Here is a 23,584-nt window from a genome sequence, read left to right on the forward strand (position 1 = left end):
GAAAGATGTCCTTTTGGAGCATGAAACCTTCGCAATTATTAACCACAATTCCCTTCTGGGCTACGTCCAGAAGACTGGGTATGATCATTCTTACATGGGGTGCTGCGAACATTAACACCTCCCCTCCACGCTGTAGCACAGATACAGTGTTGGGCCACAGCATGGCACGGGAGGGACAACAAAGAGACAGATAATGCAAGTCATCCTCTAGGCTTTCCACAGTGTCCGGTGGCATATTCCCCCATGGCACACACTGTGCCTCCTGGCAGCTCTGCCAGGTGCCCCAGGGGCAGCAGGTCCCTGTCCCCAGCAGGGAGAGCTGCAGGGGCAGTGTGGTGGTTCAGGTCTGGCTGGGCCCTGCCCTGCTGCAGGCCTGGCTGGGCCCTGCCCACGGAGGCTCAGGCCTGGCCGGGCCCTGCCCATGGAGGCTCAGGCCTGGCCGGGCCCTACCCGCAGAGGCTCAGGCCTGGCCGGGCCCTGCCCATGGAGGCTCAGGCCTGGCCGGGCCCTGCCCATGGAGGCTCAGGCCTGGCTGGGCCCTGCCCCGCGGCTCCTGCTGCCGCTGCTCGGGATGCTGCAGCGCTGAGCACCTCCCCTGGTCTCCATGGTTTCACATCTCTCCAGAAACAGATCAACTCTCAAGCATCTTTGTTTGAACAAGTCTCTCAGCTTCACTGTAAGCTGTGGTACAACGTGTGCCACGCAGCACACAAAGGAAAGAGCACAGGGTCTGACTGATTTGAGAGCAAAGTTTCTGTTATCAATGGCAGCACACAGAAAACAGAGCAGGGAACAAAACTAAACCCACAAACTGCCGTCTGTTTTTCTGGCACTGAAGATTACCTCCTTAACAGTGTCTGGCAACTAATTCAGCCATCCTGTACTGTAAAACTGCATGGGCAGAAGGATAATCGTTTACTTGCTCTGTACAATAGTTGTTATTCCATGTTGGTTTGAGGTCAAAGTGGTCACAGGATTCATTGTACACAGAGCTGCAAATATTTCATCTGTACTGGCTGCTTTAATCTCAACTTGATTTCAGACACTTATGTTTCCTCTGAGTTATGTCCCATGTCCTTAGCCAGCAGTGCTGCTATCCTGAGCTACTGGAAGGCAGCAGACAACACAACTCCTTACACCATATACTATGTCACTGTTTGATTATTACATAGGATTTTTTACTGTGCAATACTTAAACACATTCTAAAAAATATTATCTTTTGCTTTGAAGGGTAAATTTTAGCATGCCTCAAATTACAGGAAAAGAAAATCAGACAGAAAGACATACTCTGTTTTCATTTTTTGTACAAAATGCTTTTACATTGTACCAAGCCCTAAATGCTATGCTTTCAATGCTGATAAGCCCCCAAACCTGTTATGCAGCCTGACTAATGTTATTCATGATAAGTAAAGAAGAGCAAAGGAACCAAACATCTCAAAGCCACATCAGAACAGGCCTCATCACATCAGAAGGACACAGTGAACCTGTGCTTCTCTGACCAGTTTGGCCATTACACTTCTACCTCACAGCAGTAACTGAGATTGTTGCTACCCCACAAGAATGCCACAACAAAAAAGCCTGGACACAGGCTGTTTTAAATATGTTCTCCTAAATGCAATGGTGTCAGATGGCAATAATTTTGGACCAGATTTTGATCCCCTTATTCATGCTGGCAGTTGCCTCCACAAATAGATCCACTGACTCAGTTGGTAACTGATTGTCAGTGTGAGAGAAAGGATCACACTCCTTTACTCCATTTTAATATTCAGGCTGTACCAGGAGCAAGAAAATGTATCTCATTTCCAGCAAATTTATTCTTCTCTGAGGAGAGTAAAATCATTCACCTCCTGCACCTGAGTGCCAAGCAAATGCCTCCTTTACCAGTACACTGCCCAGGCTGTCACTAAAACAGTGAATACCAAAATGAAAATTTGCCACATACCCTGTGTGCTGGCCCTGACCTTCAAACACTCTCTAATAAGGCCAGAACCACAGCCAGCTTTCAAACATGAGTATGTGGCCATCCAGAAAGTAAAGTAAAATGCAGTTTAGGTGTTCAGTTACAAAGATTCAGTTATGCCAGCCAAGAGCTAAAGACACAAGTCACCAGAGATTTAAATGAGGAACATAAATCTGCTGCCATGAATTCACTGATTTGTGAACTAATTTAATACCATGAAAGTAAACAACACAGAGCCATGAATATCTTTCCACCAGAAAATTCTCTTTACGTGGTATTCTGAGAGAGCCGAAACAATTTAGTATTTAACAGCAGGGAACAGTTCTGGGAATATTCTGTGACTCAAGATCTGAGCAAACCCTGGGATGGGCTGTCTTAGCTAATACACTATTAGTTAATTAATATGGGATGATTAACCCCTGAGGTTCAGGCTCTGCATCTTTCTGGGGAAGGAATCAGACAAAGAACAGCAATTAGGGAAAGAGCTTCAAAAACATGTATTGATGGGACACAATTACCAGCTATGGTTGGGACTGAGGAAACATCTCTTTCTTGAGAGTGCCTGTAGTACTCAAGAACAGCTCAGAAACTAAGGGATGGAGATCAAAAAGAAAGCACCTTTGTCTACCCAAGGGATAAGAATAAAATCACAAGTTAAGCCCTTGAACGGTATGATATTGGTTGAAAAAATGTAATAGCTCTGAAAGTACTTTTATTTGCTCTGGGTTTGAGTCTTCAGGAAGCCATCACTTCGCATTTTTAAGCTTACCTCTACCACCTGGAGGTTAGAATTTTCATTAAAAAATATAGGTGAAGGTGCTCCTGCAATCATCTGACTTTGGCTGTTAGCCCTTGAAGAAGATCCCTATAATGCTGAGGGTAAGAGTGTGATTAAAGGCAGGATTCCATCTGATCTGAGGAGGAGCGATGGGTCTTCAGCCTGCAGTCCAGGCATTATAAAAGGCAGCTACTACCTCATTATTAGTAGTATTATTAAGAGAAAATCTTGTCTCCTCGAGGCAACTCTGCACAGTCTGAGGCCTGGGAGGTGCAGAGCAGCCAAAGGCACTCTCAGCCCAGGGGAGCACCTTGGCTAGGGTGGCCAAGCCACATGTGCCTTCATGGTGGCCCAGCCTCCATGAGCAGGCAGCTCTCAAGCAGCTGCTCACAGTGGTGAACCAGGACAATGAAACACACCTGTCCTTGAGGTCAGGATCCTGAACGCTTGGTTTGGGTATTGGACTCTACACCGTATTTCGAGCTGTTCTGGAGGCTCCTGGCGCCATCTCATGGCCACACCAAGGTCCTGGAGTGACCGATTTGGGGACAGCGGGGCACTGGGTTCTGCACACCGCAGGGAGGAACCCCATCCCCTGCACACTGCCTGCTGCTGGCCCAGGCTCTGCTCACGAGCTCAGTGGTTCTAAGGAGACCATTATCTCATCTATGGTGGTGTCTTTAGCAGGTTGAGACATTCGTCTGAATTCATGTGTGTGAACAGAAGGATCACATCCCAACTCCCCAGGTGCATGTCGGTCTTTTTCAGCCTTTCTTTCTAGAGCAGAGAAGTCCAAGAGTGTGGGCTGGAGGAGCTCAGTGCCCTGCAGCAGAGCCTCAGTCTGGGTGTCCAGCAGGACGTGGCTGCAGTGTCCAGCAGCCCGCCAGCCCTGTGGCCCAGCTCACCAACCCGGACACTGCGGGGCTGGCTGTTTAACAGCAACTCAAAAAGAACCTGCTACTCTTCTCCCAAGTGCCCTGTGTTTTCTAAAGGCAGACCTTCTAAAAAGTCCCTTGGTCTGGTTCTGAGGAGCAGAAGGAGATGGAGTGTCCCCTCCTGGTCCTCAAAGAGAACTGCACTACTGACAAAACCTCAATGACACGCTGAAGAGATTCATGTGTCAAATGATGATTTTGCAGCAGAAATGGCCAAGGTGAAATATATGGATCAGGATGTGAACTTTTCCAAACTTATCAGTCCTTTTATCTCAAGCTGCCCTTAAAAACACATCACCATTGTCTCTTTAATCTGTATTACTAAAACTCCACATTTTCCATGACATTAAAAGCATCCAAGACCTAGCAACAGACTGATTGCTCAAGCATGAATTCAAGGCTGTGTGGTGGGGCTGCAGAAGTCAGAGCAGAGCCACCTCCCCACATGGGTATGACAATATTAACTCTAGATATTTCTTCAAGTTGGTGCTGGCAGGAAGGATAAGACTATTGACAGTATTTCAGCACAGAGGCTAAAATATCTGTGATCCTGAAAATGCTGAGAAGCACCACGATGTTGTAGCATGCTGGACTCTACCTCCCAAGCATGTCACAAGCATGTCACAACCAGAAGAAAGAGCCATATGAATGTCAACAGCCACAAAGCCAACATCCTGTGTGACGTTTTAGCCACCTAGTCTGTGACTGACCTAACTCAGTAAGCATTTTGTCCTTACATGGAAAATGTGCCTAAAGTTCACAGACATATGCCCTGTCACTGCCACAAACATGGGAAACACAGCAGGGCCTGCTGAACCTCTTGTTACTTCAGATGCATCTTACAACCAGTTTTCTCACTCAAATACCTATGTGAAGACATGGAAGTGTCACAAGGTTCACTAGGCAGAATGTGGGCCACCCTTATTAGCCTCTGACATTCTGTGGGTGAGAGGCTGGAGGGCACAGCTGAGATGCTGGGAGGGCACAGCTGGGCAGGGTCTCCTTGCATCAGTCCCTGGCTGAAGCCAGCAGCTTGTTCAGAGTCAATGGGAGTGTGGATTTTCCTCCCGACCCCATGAGCCACCTATCAAAGTCTTTAGAAAGCAGAGTCACAAAACAACTACACTGCACTGCAGAGAGACATGGGGAAAGGAAGCTCTGGGGGGAGTGGGAGACAGCAGCAGCTCCCCAGAGGTTGTGTTTTGTGAGAAAGGGCTGTGGCTGAGCACACAGCTGGGTGCTAAGGCACCTCAGCAGTGTCAGCTGAGAGCTCTGCTGGCTGGCCTCCTCTCACACCTGGGGATTTGTGTCACTCAGCTCCTGTGACAGCCCAGCCCAGCTGCTGCCCACGTGGCAGAGCCTTGGCATGGGGACTGCACAGGGACTGCTGCTGAGTTGGAGCTGTAAGTGTTGGAGCACAGAGGCTTGTGCTGCTCCAAAGGCTCAGAAATAGCAGGGCTTGTTAAAGGTGGCTGAGTAACCAGCTGCCATGCTAATCCCCCTGCCCAGCCTTCCTCTCCTGTTGTTGTGGTCACAATTAAGGAATATTGATATGAACACACAACTGACAAAACACACAAGGAGATTGTATGAAGCTGCTTTGGAGCAGACTGCATATCCCATCCTTGGAAGGTCCTAGCCCAGGGCAGCATCTGCCCTGGAACCTGCAGTATGCAGAGTCTCTCATGAGCACATGAACCCTCAAGAACTCCAAAGAAGGCACTGGGACCCCACAAATTAAACAAGTGTGAAAGGGTAAGCAGGCTCCCTCTGTTAGTGAGCCACATGCATTATGCAAACAGTCTGATTCTGTTCCCACATCAATTTTGCATCATTCCAGCTCATGGTTTTCAGTAGCTCCTCTCAGCTGACATCTATGCAAGTGTCAGAACAAAAATAATGCTCTTTTTCAGTCATTTCTCTAGAGGAAAATTTGTACCACTGCAGGCACCAAGTCCACATTTCTGTTCTAGACACATTCTGAGCACTGAAATGTAACCCAAGAAGGCGGCACATGGTACACACAGGTCACCCCTGGCTCCAAAGCCCCCCAGGAGCAAACAGCATGAGAAGTGAATGACAGGAACAGTAGATTACCCCTTCACTGGTTTTCTGCAAATCTGAAGAAGTGTTTCTTGTGTCATTGCCTGCGTCCCCAGCATCAGAGCTGCTCTTATTTTCTTCCTCTTTGCAGTCCTTATCATCTTCATCTCCAGGAGATTTCCGTGACTGCTTGGAGGATTTCTAAAATGATAACAACAAAGTTAAAATTAAAACCTGAGCATCAGCCACAGAAAGACACTTCTGAAATGTATGTGGAATGCTGTCTGATCATGCATGTCCCTGGTCATGGTGAATACTGGGGAGGATACATGGCGTGAAAAGCATTTTTCAGGTGAAGTAGCTGGAGTTACTGCCAGCAATGAAGGAAATTTCTCTGAAATTCTGTGTTCAGCACAGGTTGGCAGCTCAATTGACTGAAAGACAGACACAGTAATAGGAGCTGGGTATTAGTGCTGGGTCACCTGTAGGTTTTGTTAGTTAATGAAACAGATGGTGCCAGCTTGGCAAAAGTTTTGATTAAACACAGAGATGTAAAATGAGAATAACATTAGCAGAGCTGCTTTCTATACTTTTTTTTTTTAGTGCTGTCAGCTTTAATATATTAGGATTAGAGCCATGTGGAACCAATACATCTTTTCCTTTACATCCCTTTATGTTATGCAATTCTACAGTACAAAAGGATAAATTGTGGCATTAAGCCACCATTTTCATAATCCTCTGTTTGCCCAGAGTCTTCTGGAAAGAAGATGGTAGACCAGACCTGGATTTCTGATGTAAAACACACAAAAGGGATGAAAATACATTTTGTTTGGTGGATCAACCACAAAAATTCACACTCTCCCCCAAACTGTGCCTGGATCAGATTGTTTGATTGCTTCTTCTCATTTCCATTAGTTTTCACTTTCAGAGAAGAATAACATGAATGTGAATAAATTGACTCTGCCACACTTCACACAATTTTTCAGGCAAAGTGCAGCCCTGGAGGCACACACAGAACTAGAGGAAGTGACTATAATGTTGCTCCCCTTCACCCCAGGTGACAAGTGAGAAGACTATCTGAACCCAAAGGTGTCACTTCTCAGGGGATTTTGTGTACCAGCCACTGTGAGACAGACACATCACTCTTAGCTTCCTGATCTACGCTGTTACTTAAGATATTAACAGGGCTGGTAGGTACTACAGTGCAGGTCTTATATCTACAAACTGAGCATCCTACTCCCTGCTTAATGAATTAGTCCTTCCACCTTCCCATTCTGTATCCTGGACTGAAATATTTTACACTCAGCTACAAGAAGAGCAGTTGAGCACATCTGGCCCAACCAGATCTTTCTGAGAGATGACAGGGGAAGCTTCTATTCTCCTGGACAGGAACCAAACCTGAACTTATGACTCTCAGGAGGCCCACTCCTAAGGATTTTTTTCTTCTTGGGGATAGACTGATCTGAGATGATCAAACCTATCGATCCATCTTCGCATGGGTTTTCTTTCCAGCCCTACTGATCTCCTTCCCATAGTTTCACCTTCTTCTCAGAGTGTGGGCACTAGAGCAGGGCAGAGTATTTCAAGTGGTGTCTCACCAAGGCTGTCTACAGAGTAAGAGCACTCCCCTTTTTGCCTGTTTGAACACCACTGTCATGGTATCAGAATCAAAATGCTAAAGGAGCAAGAACAAATTTCCATGAGGTGAACAGCATTCCAATTACAAATGGCCATGGATAACAACAGGAAAAGTCAGAAGACAACCTTTGAAGTGTAGGATTTTTTCCGTTTTGAGCCGGCTTTTTCATTCTTTCTTTTTCCTTTTCCATCCTCTTCTACCCGATCACCCTCCTCCTCACTGCTGGCATCTGCTGTATTTCCTCCTTCTCCTTCAGTTTCTGATGAGCTCTGTTGCTGAATTGCCTTTAAAATAACAACAACAATAATAAAATCAACAATGAAAATATCACTAATACCTATTACTTGATTTTTGTTCTGCATTGAAGATGGAAAGATGGAAATGGACAGCTTACACTTTAATTGCTATAGTTAGGAAGAGCTCAGGTTATTTTATCAGGGAAAAGGGCTGCAAAGGCAATTTTCTCAGTCACCACTTAAACTCAGTTATCAGACGCAGATTCTGGGATAGTGTGTTCTGAAGGGTTTACACAGAAACAGAAGATCCAATAACAAAAACGTGTTTGCTGGAGGAGAGCTAAGGGCTGCTCAGAGGAGAGACCTGGCAAGTTCTACTCTGGGAAAAACTACTGAAATGTTCAGACTTGGCTGCAATAGCAGAGACTTTTTTGTGAGAGAAGATGGCTGTTACACTCCCCTCAAAGGGCAAGATCTCTGTGTTTTGGAAAAGCAAACCCTGACCAGCAGGCTGAGCACTCTTTGACAGCCCATCTCCCACAGACTATTCACTGGATTTTTTTAAAAATCCCCAAGTGTATGCAAAACATGTGTAGGGCTGAAAATATGAAACAGGAACTGAGAGAGGCAGCAGCTTTTCTGCAGGTGGTCTGTATCTCTGGCTTGTAGTGTTTTGTGATAATAATGTAATAGGTGTTTGTCTGCTTTTGGAGGTGATTCCTGCCTTCAAAGGACCACATTTTTTAACAAGAAAAGTTCTTTGTTTTATACAGCCCACCAACTACTCTTCTCCCCCTCCAGCTTCACTGACTTTCTGCTCTGGACATCCAACAGGGAGAGCTGTTGTACAGCAGCAACTTCTCCTACCAGCAGCTTAACCCTCCACCTTCTTACTCCTCTTAGCTTTGGCACTGCCAAATGTAAAAATCAAAAGTGCAGTGACCTTAATGTCTGTGTAAAATACATGGAGCCTGACATAAAAATAAACAACAGAAAGAACAAGTCAGAAATTATTCATGTTTGTACAGGAGTAAATAAAACCATCCATTTTTAATTTAACTAAATGTGTTGCAGAATTTTCCACTTCACCACCCCAGAATGTCACAGAAAGCAAAAGGCTCTGCAGTATGATTAAAGTTCCATTTGTCACAGAGTGTGAGACCACAGTTGTCTTTACATTACAAAATTACCAGAGCTGTGAAACTTTCTTGTTCCATCAGAACCAGAGCCTTACACATCACTCTTAAAATGCTCACTTTGACAAGCAGTAAAAGAAGAAAACAAGAAAGACAGGAGCAATAGATGTGAGAGTCATTTACCTGATATCCAGTAAACTTTACTCCAGGGTTGTTTTCTATTTCCCACAGGCCTTCATTAAATCCTTTTCGCTTGTTCGATTTCCCAAACTTATCTTTATATTCTTTATACGGGAACAGGTCTTTGGGCCCCAGGAACGCACTGCATTTTAACAGAGGGAACATTCAAAGAACTTATCACTCTCCTCTTCAAAAAATCATAACATTAACAGTGCAAATGCTTTCCCTATTCCTCTGCTCATTCAAGCATTTCTTTTCTAGGTTTATTTATTTATTTTTTGGTCACACTGGCTTTTAGTTTACTGCTGTGAGTCTGATTTAAGGGATTGGCTCACCATCCTGATGTTTGATGTAGTAAAATCATGCTGGGTATCTCTAGAAACAACTGAAACATCTCTATTTTATTAACTACTGCTGGGAACTGGCACTTGAACAGTTTATGAAAGTTTATGAAACAGTTTATGATGTCATTGCTTGCGATAGCAAGGGACCAAACTTCCAACACTAGTGTTATAAATCCAGAAAGGCCTCAAAAATGCCACATGAAAAGTTAAGCATGTAAGGAGTGCCTAGGACCCATAAACCAAAATTTATCCCTTGTACTGTGGGGTAGAAAAAGCAGTGGCATTTATTATTATCTATACTGCCAGTAAGCCTGGGAGCTGCTTTCTTGGAATTAGCCCCCCACATACTAAATTCTGCAGAAACACAATAAAAATGCTCTTTCCCAAAAATCTTATAATTTCATATAAGAACAAAAAACAATGGATGAATATAGGCAGATGAGTAATACAAGGAAACAATGAGACACACAGGGTGCTTGTGGCCAAATAGTTTTTTAGACAGCACAGCAAAGGAGGGATTTTGTGCTTTGCTGCTGCCTAAGTCAGCTATGCACTGGGCCAACTAATTTCAGGCACAAGCACCACAGTGCAGGGAAAAATAATTATAAAAAAAAAAGAAGAGTGATGATTTGTCCTGCTTTTTCTACACACATTACAGTAAAACTCTAACTTCTTAACTCTTAAACTGAAGGAAACTTAACTTATAACTTTCTTTTTGTTGGATATCTATATCTACTGAATTCTGCATGGTGACATTGAGATTTCAATCACAAGTTAAATTAATGAAGGCAAAAAGACCCCTTCATTCCCACATGTAAAGATTCTGTGTCATCAATGATCAGAGCTGAGCAAGTCCCAGTGTCCTTCGCCATAATCACTGTCCTACTTTCCTGATGGTCTTTGCAATTCATGTTAACTCTCTGGTCTCCATTACTGTGGGACTGTGGAGCTCCACCATGTCCAACACATTTATTGTTGTAACCTCACCACGACATTGGGAGTCTGCCCTTTTCTGCAGATGGGATTCTGAGGCACAAAGATTTGTCCAAGGTCAAACTCTAACTGACAGCAGAGTACAGAGGAAAAACCAGCTCTCTTCAGTCTCAGTCTAATATCTTAATCACAGGATAATATTTCTTCCTTTCTGCAATCATTATTTCAGATTAATGCCTGATTTATGCCCAGCATTTATGAATGTGCAAAGTTCCATTCACTTAAATCATCCCACTGGCCAAGCAGTTTGCCAGAGGAGAGCCAAATGGTTGCTAAAAAGTCATCAGATGACAAGTCCCTGAGGAAAGAGCTTCCTTTTGACTCCACATGAGACAGCATGGGATCCACACTCAGTTGGATATTGAGAAACATCTTAATTATATAATTACAAAGCGAAGAATGCATTTCTACCTGAAAGCCAAACAGTGACTCCCAAACTAACAGATGTCATGTTAATATTAAATGCTACACTGAATAAATTATCTTATCTATGCTTTTGCTAATACCAGGAGATGGCTCCTTGTTGTCAAAAATATAAACAAACAGTTCTAACAGAAATAACAATGGAAAACTGTATGAAACGTAGTATGAGCTACCTTAACTTAGCTCAAGAGTAATGTATGGAAATGTTTCTACAGCCTTTTATGTAAAGTAAACACTGAAAAGCTGTCTATATCTTTGCTTGAAATGCCTTCATTGCCACTGGGAGCGTATAAGTTTCTACTGCTCTGCCATAAAACGAAGGAGCTGCAATCTACAGCTCATTTTTAACACTTAGGCTTTTACATTTATAAGGTAGGAACTACAAACTGGTTTTCTGTTTCAGATGCTACAGTAAGATCATGAGCTCACAAAAGCCAAATCAAAAGAGATTATCAGTTTGGGATTCACTCACTTTGAAATAAAAGTGTTCAGTTTTTTTCCTAAATGTTTCTCAAAAATGATGTTTCCATCCAAAAAATAATTACATTTTGGTTTCTGATTTGAAAGCATTGTAAGTTTATTTAAACTTTAATCTTTTTAGATTATTTTGTGACAGTACTAGTAGACCACAGTATATCAAAACATCAGGTTGTTTCATTCTAGCAATGAAACTAGTAAAACTAGAAGAACTATTTTAACTAAAGAGAGGCTATTATGAACTTTATAAAGCAGAAACTGCCTTTAAAGATTTTTTTTAAAAATAAAATGTGATGTATGAGCTATGGAGCTTATAATATTCTGGAATAACATTAAAAATCAAAAATAAACAAAAAAAATTTAATAAAGCTTCAAACCTCTAACACTGAATTTAAAATATCATCAGAATTTCATTTTTCCAGTTTTAAAGGAATTTTAGAAAATATGTTACCTTCAAATGGGGAAGGAAAAGTTTTAAAATTAAAATATTTTGCAAAATGGAAGGTGACTTATTTTTTATCTATCTCAGACATAGTTTAAACTAGAGACATGTACATTATAATATTGAAACTCTGTACCTTGTAGCAATTATGATGAGACCTAACTTACCTCTTGTGCTCTGATTCCTTTCTTTCCCTATCAGCTCAGCCAGCCCAGTTCTTCTATCACTTCTGTAAGCTCCATCCTACAATATCCCAGCACGGATCTCCCAGGAATGCACATATTTTGAAGCTCTGCCTGAGACTCTGGGGTCTGCTTCCTTTCATATCACAAACCACCAAGCGAGTTCTCACACAGGACATGAGCTCAAACATGTCCAGACACAAGAGCCTGATCTCTGCTATCATGGACATCCAAGTAAAAAATGTTTGCCCCTGCCTCTGAGTTAGGGCTTTTTCAGACCCTTTAATGAATTCATGCCCACACATTTCTCTACAGGATACACAGGCTTTTATGTTTAGCTCATGGTAGACCATGAAGGCAGCAGCATTCCCAACTACTTCAGCTTTCACTCCCGTTTGTTAATACCAATGAGTTGGGCTTGCAGGACCTTTCTCTAGGCTCCCAATGGCTTCAGTCAGGATTTGTTCCCATGAAATCAGAGGAAATGATGTTAGCTGTGCTGCAAAAAGGCATTTCCAAAGGAACAGGTCACGCTCATTCACTTACGTTTCATGAGTCCCAAAAAAGAAGATGGGGTATTTATTTGCTGGAGGCTTGACGGCCCCTTCAGGAAGTTCATCAATCTGTAAGACAGAAAGCAGGGGAAAAAAGATTATTCCCAAAAGTGGTGTCCCTCATCCCAGTATCCCTACCAAGCCGTGCAGGTGCTAGCAGAGGTATCCTGCAGCCCTGGGAGGTCCTGCTGTGAGCTGGGGTGGGGAAGGGAAGACAGCTGCTGGTTTTTCAGGCAAAGTCAGCATATGACTGAAACACTGCAGGGACACAGCAGAAGACTCAGGAGCACACACAAAGTTTTAATGATTTCATGGGCATTATAATACACAAAGGCAATAAAATCAACTCTGCTTAATTTAAGTGTTAACTTCAGATGCTGCCTCATCAAAGGCATCAAAGCCCAAAGGGTAATCCTGCCTGTCTCACACAGCCACCTCAATAACTTCTGCAACAAATGGGGAACAGATGGGACTCTGGGGCTCTGCAGCTGGAAAACAGGACAGTCTCCCAGTGGTGTTTGCTGTGGTGATGGTGGTACACAGTGTAAAATGTGTAATGCACACCAGGGAGGAGGGCCAGGGACTCTCCTTCCCCTGCAACACCCTGATAACTGGATTTGGTTACCACTCCCCTCTCTACCCTCTCTCTTCTTGCACATTTTAATCCTGGCCTCGTATTTCTCAGGATACAGCTGCAGAGCAGTGAAAGGAGGGATGCTGAGGGTGTCCTTCTGAGACAGAGCTGGTACTGGAACAAACTCAGGCTGAGCACTGCCCAGACCCCTTCTCCCAATGTCTGAGCGAGAGCAGGAGGTGAAGCCCAGGACTTAATCTTGTCTATGTCTAATTTTGCAGTCCTCTGCAACAGAAATAAGAGAGTCCAGGTGCCTACCCACATAAACCAGAAACACAGCAAAGCTTTAAATAAGATCCAAGAGCCTGCCTTCCCAGAAATGGCACTTCTGAGCATATGTGTGTGTGTGAAATTAAGTGTCCAGAGAACTCTCTGGCTAAGAGAGAGCTTAATTAATCTAGATATCTACAGGGCAGCACCAGTGAGCAGGTGAATGGCCTGGTGCCTGGTCTAAGGCAACTCAGTCTGAACATCAGCATCCTGCCAAATGTCACTGCAACTGAGAGCAAAGTGCTGACATAACAGTGCTATACAAAATCTGCTCCTCAGCAGAGCACAGGGATATGCAACCTGCATGTTTTCACTCAGGAGGCCAGACCCACATGTGCTTTCCCTCTCTTTTCTTGCTGAAGGACCCCTAACACTGAATTCTCATTGATTAATAAGCACCAGATTGTTTTCAAAGGATGTCCTCTTTCACGGTAAAGCATCTGCTTGGCTACGTAGCTTTCAAAGGAGTATGAGCTTTGGTAAGAATTCAAACACTTTTGGTCTTTCTGCAAGGACACCCCTTGGGGATGGAGAAACGAGAGCCACATGTGGAACTGTTACATCACAAGACTCCTCTCTGTAGAAGAAATGGATGCCTATCTTTTCAGTCTAACTGGAACATTCTCTGAAGCTGCACCAAAATCTGGATATCTGAGAGCACTTCCAAACCATTTCCTCAGGGGTGTGCATGGTGCGGCTCTGGGACACTGGGTCATGTGTCACCATGCACCCATTGCCCAGCACAGTCTGCAGGAGACAATCTGGGATTGTCACAGGTGTCACATGTCTTGTGGGCACAGCAATTACTTCTGTCTTGTACTTAACAAAGCTAATGATTTTTGATAAATAAAATGAGAATCTATTATTTAAATGCGCATAGAAGGAAAATACACACTGGTGGAGGATGAACATGTGCATTCCCTTTTAACTCAGCTGTTTGAAAGGAGGAACTGAAACAACATGACAGGATTTTTGGTGTCCTCTTTATCATCAGGACTACGCCAAGGAAAGGCTGTTGAAGACATTACTTTAGAGCTCACCATTTTCTGACATTAACTATTTGTTTTTTAAAAAAGTGCCCATAAGGTTGCTATTTGCTCACAATTAATTATTTAAATACAGGTATTAGACTTATTATAAGAGTGATAAAAAGACTGCAGGTCAAAACCACTGCAACTCCCTTTCCAAACTGATAGCAAGTCAGGGAGATACTGCATGTCTGCAAAACATTTTATGCCTCCTTCAAGATGGAAGTATCCACATGTCTGAGCAAAAAAGGCTGTGCTGGCAGTTTACCAAGTGCAGGGAGAGGTAACACACCTCGACTGTCCGGATGCCATAGCCATCATCCTCTTTACTGCGACAAGGAAGATGTCCAGATACCAGACCCCAGAAAAATGTGGACTCCTTTGACTGAGACAAACAGTGTCTGCTGGGACTTGAGTGCAAATCTCATTTGGCCACTTGAAACACGGCGCCAGCTCTGGGCTGCATTACAGAGCAGCACAGCCCAGTTACTGCCTCAGCCCGCTCAGAATCTCTCATGAAATAAAGTAAACAACTGTAAATGATCAGTAAAGGGGGGGAATGAAGACATGCTTAGTAGGGAATGCTGATCAGAAGGGACTGTGGATCTTACATCACACAATGTGCTATGCTCTAAAGCAGTGAGGATCTCCTAAGCAGAATCCCAAGTGGAGTTAAGCCTTCTGTCTTATTCCCAGCACTTATACTGTTAGCTAAGGAGCAACAACAAAGGACAGAACACACATCTGTCATGCAGCTCACCTGCTCCCCATTTTGTGGCATATTTCTTTATTCATCCAAGTATCCCTTCTGACTATGTATCATCACAGGAAACCATAAAAAAGCTTTTCATAGCTTTTGGGAGTTGGCATACACATACAAACACATGCAGTATAAATCTGCACCAAACAGCTCAAGGAGAGACTGTTAATGCTCCCACTCTAACATTTCACTCTGCAGCTGAGGTCAAGACTTTTCCTGCCTTCACTGATATTGCTGTGAGCTCCCCAGCTCTGGGGCTTATGTTGCTAGTACTGTAACAAGGTTGGATATAAAGTGACAGCGTTATCTTAGGGCCATTGAACTCTGTGGCAAAAACTCTGGGGAATTTAGCGAAGGATGAGACCCTCTCTGCCATTAGGAAACATCTCTTCCCATTTTACCTCTTTCACATAAATCCCTGCGCTAGAGACTATGAGAGGAGAGCTTTGCCCAGTCTCTCTATTCCCAGTAAAGCCACCTTAGCCCTCTGTGAATGTGGAGTCCCTTCGTGCTTATTTAGCTGCAGAACAACCCCGGCACTCCATGACAATTGCTGTTGTTTTGGTGTAGCAGAAAGCAAGCAGTACAAGCAACCATACTGCAATCTCCTGCTGCTGCAGTCAGTCACAATTTATTCCCATTTTACAGGATGTTTTGGTTAAATATGCTGCAGATTTGGATCTGATATTTTCCCCCATATCAGCAACATCAAAGACAGAGAGAGAGAGGGAGGGAGAGGAAGAGAGTGAGCGCATGAGCACAAGAGCGAAAAAAGCATCGCTGCCTTGAACCAGGAACAAAAGAGGAAAGAGCACCCATACTAGAACACAGTGTTGTAGTCACAGAAACCTCACTAATGACTAAAGCATCTGTCTATCAGAGAGCCAGACTGTGACTGTGTTTTGCTCCTGGAAGGAAACAAACAGATTCTCAAGTACCCGCTATAACCTGCAATCAAACACGAGCTCCATCCCTGCCTGAACCAGAGCGGGCTGGAGCTTGCTGCCACAGAAATCAGTGCGAGCAGCTCATGGCGTGCAAATCTGACATGTGCATCAGCAACACCATGGGCAGCCGCTTCAATTATGGCTAAAATTAAAGCAGGTGGTTTCAGATTTCGAGTTTTATCCCCTTAGCTCCCGTCGCTGTCATCTGCTTAATGAATAACAATTGCTTTCTTTTTGCACAACCTCAGCAGAGCTGCACTGCCCAGCGTTTGTTTGCCAGCCAAGGAGCAGAGCTTTAAAGATGTAACTGCGAGGTTTTTTCCAGTAAACAAACGCCAGGCTTCTAGGGTCAAGAACACCGAACAGAAAATTCAGCTCGGTCCTCTCCAACCAGAGCGGGGCTTCATCAAACCGTGTTGCTAGTGACTACCGATGTGGAGGCAAGAAATCTGTCAGATCCTTGCACTGCGGTTTACTGGCTAGGATGGGTGTGCAGCCCGAGTATTTTGCTCTCGGTGGTGCCGAGCGATCTCTGAGCGCTCAGGGAGTGTTTCCCGCTGGCTCTCAGGGTGGGTTTGGCAGCCCTCGCACTGCAGCGCTCCCTTCCCGGCTGCCGTGAGCTTGGGGACCCTGGGGAGCGGGGCCGGCTGGGTGGGCTGGACTGGCGCTGCAGAGCAGAGCCCAGCGACAAGGACAACAACAGCGGCTCCCGCAAGCACAAATCATCCCCGTGCCTGCCCGTGGGATAACGTGGCGTATTCCTGACAGGCTGAGGAGCTCGCTGGGAGGGCTAGTGCAGAAGCAGAGGAAGCTGCACCCCCTCCCGGGTGCCGTGCTCTGCAGAGCTCTTCATTCCCTGCAAAATGGGAACCATGGCTGTGCGAGACGCGGAGAGCGGCACGCTTTGTCTGTGCCCCGCTGGCACAGCCGCTGCGGAGAGGCTGGTGTCACTGCAGCGGCGGGGAAGGGGCTGCGCTGCCCACCAGGGCAGGACGGGCATCCCAGAGGCATCTCCTTCCCGCCGGAGGGGCAGCAGGTGTCATGTTTTATGGCATCACAAAACCTCCGCGCTGTGGATAAGCTGCTGCTCAGAAGCAGGAATTCCAGGCTGTCAGGGTTATCTTTGCACCAGACCCAGCAGAATTTTACACACGCATAAAAAAAGGTATTATGCAAAATACCTATCAGGTCCCCATTTGCAGAAAAGAAAACTTTACATCAGCATGCAGGGATGCTTATGTGGGCACCAAAAACCACAAGATTTCCTTTCATTTTGCAAAAAGTGGGAATTAAAACTGCAGAGCAGCAATCACTGATTGTTTTGAGATAGCGTAAATGCCTTTGATTGGCAAAAGCACACCGAGCCATTGCCGAGAGCCGCATCTCCCACTGAAATCCCTGGAGCTGCTGCACAGCAGTCGAGCAGAGGAGGCCTATAGTATTTGCTGGAAAGTGGTTCAAATTGCTTATTATTGCCCAACACATGCAAGCAGCTTGATCTTTTGCAGTTAGCTTATTAGCAGAACTCTAGATGGATAAAAGCAATAGTCCTCAAAATCCATTATTAAAATAGGATATTTTGCTTTACTACAACATTTTTATTCCAATGGATTTATTATGCTTTTTAATAGCTAATGCTACTGGGAGTCAGCAGTATAGCAGTATCTTTTCTAAACCATTATTTAAAATACTGTTCTGTAAGATGTAAAATATTAATTTTTTTTTTCCCAGAGGATCCTAAAACGTAAAAAAAAAAAAAAAAAAAAAAAAAAAAAAAGAAAGAAAGAAAAAAATCCAACCTGCTTTAAGCTAAAAACTGTGACTCAAATTCCATAGTGCTTAAATTGAAGAGCAATCCAACTGAAGCTGATTGGAGACTGACTTTTCCTCTCAGGTATCAAGAATGATATTTGAAGCAGAGCACTACTCCCCAATGTACATCACATACCTGAACTCCTGGTGTGGAATGCTGGCATATGCACTTTTTCACCCATTAAAAAAGATAACCCTGTGAAGGGTGAGACTGGAAGCAGAATCCAACTTAATAAGGTGGAATTGCACAGCTACAAAAGTAAAAATTAAAAAAGTCTCTGGGCATGGAAGAGTGCCACCAGCAAAAACAAAAAGCAAAACAAGATTAAAACCAGCAGAGCATACTTTTGAACACTGCTGAAATGGCTGAAGGGTATCCTGCAGACAGCCAGAAATGACAATATAAAGACATCTATCCTCCTTTTTTTTCCTTTTCCCTGTGCATGCTCAGGACCTCAATGAGATAGAAGACAATGAAGGGTTAGTTGGAGTCCAAACAATGCTGGCAGCAATGTCTCACTAGAAAAGATCAGCAGTCTTGCAGCTGAGTTCAGCCCCTTTACATCCCTAATTAGCAGCACATTTTTAAGACAGAAAGTTGAAATACACTTTCTGCAGAGCTGCTTTAATCTCCAATATGAAAATGGGGCCAGAGCTTAGTTCTGCGTGACTGGTATCTATATGCATGACTTTGTAGATAACTGATCTGTTCATGTGATTCAAGTCCTGTCTGCACTTCTGGGGCTGCTGGATGGAAGACTGTCAGGGGAGGAGACTTGGGGGATACAAAGACAAGTCCTCTCTCTGCCACTGGCCCCTGGGATGACCTTGGCCACATGAATCACTGCATCTCCTCCAGCCTCACTTTTATGAATGGGGACTATGGGACTGTTCTTATAAAGCACTGGAGGTCCACAGCTAAAATGAGAGTAATTCCTAATAATGCACACTTTCAGCTCTGTCAGAGTTGCCTTTCAGGTTACCAAGCTGTCATCCTCCCAGTGAGCACACCTCAAAGCCAGGCTGCTGCAGAAATGCTCTGTTTTCTCCAAATGAAGTGTTTCCCTGCTACTGTGATTGAAGCAATGGTGCTACTGCTAGGATTCTCTATTTCCCAGTCTCTTCCCTAAGGAGAGAAAAGGATGTGATCACACTGTTTTCAGTCTGACTCTTACCTGCAATAACTCAGGGACACGTCAGACAATTTTGCCAAACCAGACAAAAGGAGAAAGGCCAGAGAGATATTAAGTTTCCCCATGTTTTTTGATAAATAGGCTGTCCAACAGAAGATGGGCAGACAAGTAGTCCATATGCTGAGAGACAGCTTGCAATGCAGGCTGAATCAAAACATCAGACAGTGGGAAATCCACACAAAAGCAAGCCAGTGAAAAATAAACTTCTTAAGTTTCATGGCTCACAAAATTACTTTTTATTTGTGTATGGGTGGGGAGAGCTTGTTTATTTTAAACAAATATTGCCAGCTCTGAGGCATTTAACATTTACTTTTCTTCCCTTTAAGCACAGTGAAGGCTTGCTTCTCTTCATCTGAATTATTCCTCAGATACCAAAATACTGTTTGCAATGTACATCCACCAAAGCAAATCAAAAGACTAAGCCCACTAACACCTAATGAAAGCAGTTTCTGATGACAAAATTTGGTTATCCTACTTTACCATCTTACCACAAATATTTTTTGTCTTGAAATATACAAGAATGCAAGAAATACACATATAAAAATGTGCTTAGAAGACAAACAACAAATAAAAATTAAATAACCAGTCAAGACATCAATAAGTAAGAAATTTCAGGGACTGGGCATTCACAAACATTGTATTTCTGTCCTCCTACTCTCTTCTTAAAAACCAAAGAGACATGAAAAGTCATATAACCTTCCTCCCCAAAGTGTTCAGATAAACCTGCCACCTTCTGTATCTCATCTCCTCAGAGTACATGGATAGAGAAGAACAAGAACTCTTCAGACTGAGGAATATGTTTTTTGCATCACAATATTTACACTAGAATGTTACTATTTAATTGATTTTGTTTGGTTGTAAGGAAGAATGTTATATTCATGAGGTAGGATTTTTTTGCCAGTTAACTTGATCAAAACACTTTCAATTACATGCAGCCGGCCTAGAGCGTTGACATTTGGTCAAATACACACAACTGAATTTATACTTGAGGCTCATTTGTTCCAAAGCTCCATATTCCACTGTCCAAGCTTTTATTAAAAGAAGTGTTGCAAGGCCTTACTCCTATCAGCACACTTAAAGCCAAAAGGTAAGGAAATTTCCAGAAGACTGCAGTCTCCTAGACTTGGCTGGCTTAATTCACCATTTCTTTTTCAGTATCATTTTCTACCCCAAAAAGTCAAGTTGAAAAAATCAGATTTACACAATATTTCCAGGCTGAAGAACACGGAGCATCTCTGTGCAGTATTTAGTCCAGCTTCCCAAAAAATACACAAAACCTTACTGACATTACAACTTGTGGCTAAGGTTGTTTTGGGTAAGGAAACGTGGTCGATGGAGAACACAACCCTCCAGTTTGTGACAGGGTGGACACACACCTGAGACAAAGAAAGGAACAGTCTCATTCACTTATTGCAGCCCCTGCTGTGGAGGATTCAAGCTTGAGACTCTGGAGATTCCACTATTATCTGGGTTTTGGGGCACAGAAAACCCTCCTGTGTCCTCTGTGACCTGTTTTCTTACCATCAGCTGCAGCTAAGGGGTGTTACATCAGGGGCCTGAAACACTCCTTGCCACTGAACAAGCTCCTCATGCAGAAAATGCTTACTGTTGCCTGGGAAAAGAACACAAAATCTTGGTCCCTTGAAAACACAGAGCATTTTTAGGATCCTGCAACCCTCTGAGGTTCAGGTGCAGCAGCAGAGATGGGACTATGAGTGTCCTACCAGTCCTCTAGAGGGAATGGAGACACAGCCAAGCTCATATTTGTCTGCACTATGCCGCTCTTTGTGGACCCACAGAACATAAAGCCTCACAGTCTTAATGTGTCACACCAGAACCCTTATTTACAGGATTTCAGCAACTCCTTCAAACACCAAGTTCTGTTTGCTGGTGAGCTGATGTATCCTGTACAGGCACAGGCAGCCTGCACCAGCTGAGCTGCGCACGCAGCGCCGCAGCCGCAGCTCATCTGCAGCACCGGGGCTGCCACAGCAGCACAGCCACAATCACAGCCCCCAGTGCCAGCTCTCACCTGCTCCTGCTGCACTGGGACAGGCCTCACGTCGTACTCTGGGGCTCTGGATAAGTCTGATCACCCAGCATCACTGGCACACGGGGCGGTTTTGCCGTGATGCAAGTGACACGTAAGAAACAACAACATGTACGCAAGCTGGGGGAAATGAGAAGCAATGAAATCTAATTGCAAAGGCAATGAAATGGAGTGATTTGCAATAATTCTGCAACGGCAGGTTTTTCTGTTTCCTCTGCTGCCAAACTGCAAGCTCGTACCTGCAGGAGGGCTCTGGGTCTCTGAAAGCCCTGGTTGCTCTAAACCTAACAACTGTCTGTAGTTAATTGTTTCCTTTACTCCCCCAGCCTCAGCCACCCTCTAAGGCCCAAAACAAGCCATTAAACCCCCAAACTATTTTGCTAAGATGGAACTTTTGCCCGTGTCAACTGGGCTGCTAAAACCATGGAATGAAAAAAGATCCATGGAGTCACAGTGGTCTCTGTGCAGCACTTGGACCCAACTTTGGTATTTTTACTGGGTTTGCTTTCAGTCTGTGCTCCTATTTCCAGGAGCTGCCATTGGGGTGTCAAATGCCTTCTTTGCAAAGTCCCCCAGTCTAGGTTAAACTCTTAGGAATTTTAATCCTCCTGCCTAAAGAGACTCAGGAACAAGTTTTTCCAAGTCAAGTCATACTCCTCCCCACCTGCCCATTTTTCTGGTTCCAAAATCTCAGAATGAGAGTTTTCATTCAGTTTTGACTCTAAATTTATAATGTTGCTGAAATTTACTTAGATAGTCCCTAAAAGAATAACAACTTTATTTATTAATTTTCCTCAAGCCCAGCCCCCCAAACTCAAGCAGCAGCTTACAGGAATGAAACTATATTAAAATATACAAAGCACTCCATTATGTACTGTAGACCTATGAACTTAGATCCTAATTACTAATCCATGTTAGAAAAAAAATAACTCCAATGAAATAATGAAAACATGAAAGACAAAAAGATGTATTTTTAGAAATACAAGTGGCATTAATGTCAGAGACAAGATGCATACACCAGTATGGTAGTGCCCAGATTTGCTAGGGGGGCAGCCCATCATTATAAAGAAAAATTTTACATCAAAACCAGTAAATAGGAGTTTTAAGCATGTGAGTACTCTTAATTCACAGGGATTAATCATGGGCTTGAAGTAGCCTATATGTTTATATTTGTGTAGGATGAAGAGTTACTTTTCAATATCCGTTGTTCCTATCCAATATGTTAATAGATGTATAAAGTATGCGTCAGTATTTTGTGTTACTCTCAAAGAACCTCTCAGAATATGGTGTTGCCATGAACACAAGTTACCTACAAAACCCAATAACTCAGCTGCAGTTATGTCACAAAGTTTACTCCAGAATCTGCTTTCTTCCTCTGATTTTCTCTAACTTTCCATCTCTATACTTTCTGCCCATCACTATCCCAGAATGGGAGAAGTAACCAGAAGATTAATTTTAAGGATCCACCCTGTCAAGGAACAAATTACATGTGTGGAACTGTATTAACTATTTCCCACATACATTAATATTGAATTTTTAAAACCTATGCATCAGGGATGGCATCCATAGTAAGCATGTTTTAAATCAGGTTGCTATTTTGTTTTAAAAAACAGCTATGAAGAAACAGTATATTATTCTAACTCATGTTGTGCAAATAAATGGAAAAGGCAATTACAAATAAAAGAGGACTTGGTTAGTGATACACATATCTGGAACTAGGAAGGGCATTGGGAACACTGCACATACAGATTTATACTGGGATCCAGACAGAATGTTTACACAGACCTCATACAAATCAAGAAAATCCAACCAAAAGCCTTTCTGTCACTACTGCAAATTTTAATTCTGTCACTTGACTTTAGTTTTTAATGCACTGGTGATGACACATGATGTGTCCAAACAACACCCCACAACCATAGTGTTTTAGCTCACGCTGCTTTTACCTGTCAAGGTCCCCAACTCAGCCTCACAGGCAGCATTCAGGATGGCATCATTTTCAACAAATCTGCCTTGGTTCCAACCCTGACACCCCTGTCATTACAGCAGGTCACTGCCTGGCTGACATTTGACAAACAAGCAAACCAACGCCATCATCTAGCAGCAAATGTTTCAGAAAAAGTATAAGCTTCTCATTAAAAAATTGTTCCCCTTGCTCCCACATCTGCTAAAGAAGCTGGCATTTCTTCTGAACATATTGCCACTAAAATCTTTATTATTATGGCCTTCTAGAAAGTTAACAGCTAGAGGCTTGATCCTGCAAGCACAGCTGGGTATACAGTTTGGCAGCATAAACAAAGCCATTGTCTTTGTATGATCAGATCCCATCCAGCACAATAACATGGCAATTATACACACAGGTGAAGCCATTCATTTGTAAGGCAGGAGATGGCATAAAGCATCTTCTAAAAGATAAGGAGCAAACATTCACAGCATTTTAATGCTGAAGAGCCCCATCTGACAAATGTGTCTTCTCTAATGTTTTCATCTTTTAACAAGGAGTTCTTGTCATTTTACCAGAAGCACCAATTCAAAAAATCTGTTCACAAAACTGACCCACTACCTTACAA

General features: G+C 43.5%; 1 protein-coding gene across 1 annotated transcript in view; it reads right to left on the bottom strand.

Moving 5' to 3' along the window:
- The window catches only part of HDGFL3 (HDGF like 3), a 43,224-nt gene that overhangs the window by 8,167 nt on the left and 11,473 nt on the right, over nt 1-23,584 (bottom strand). The window contains exons 2-5 of the mRNA XM_038146809.1: nt 12,316-12,392; nt 8,912-9,050; nt 7,482-7,640; nt 5,772-5,918 (exon numbers count right to left, since the gene is read on the bottom strand). Of these exons, the coding sequence (XP_038002737.1) occupies nt 5,772-5,918; nt 7,482-7,640; nt 8,912-9,050; nt 12,316-12,392 (522 nt within the window). The remainder of the gene's footprint in view (nt 1-5,771; nt 5,919-7,481; nt 7,641-8,911; nt 9,051-12,315; nt 12,393-23,584) is intronic.

The sequence above is a fragment of the Motacilla alba genome, chromosome 10 (genome assembly GCF_015832195.1).
Source record: "Motacilla alba alba isolate MOTALB_02 chromosome 10, Motacilla_alba_V1.0_pri, whole genome shotgun sequence".
NCBI lineage: Eukaryota > Metazoa > Chordata > Aves > Passeriformes > Motacillidae > Motacilla > Motacilla alba.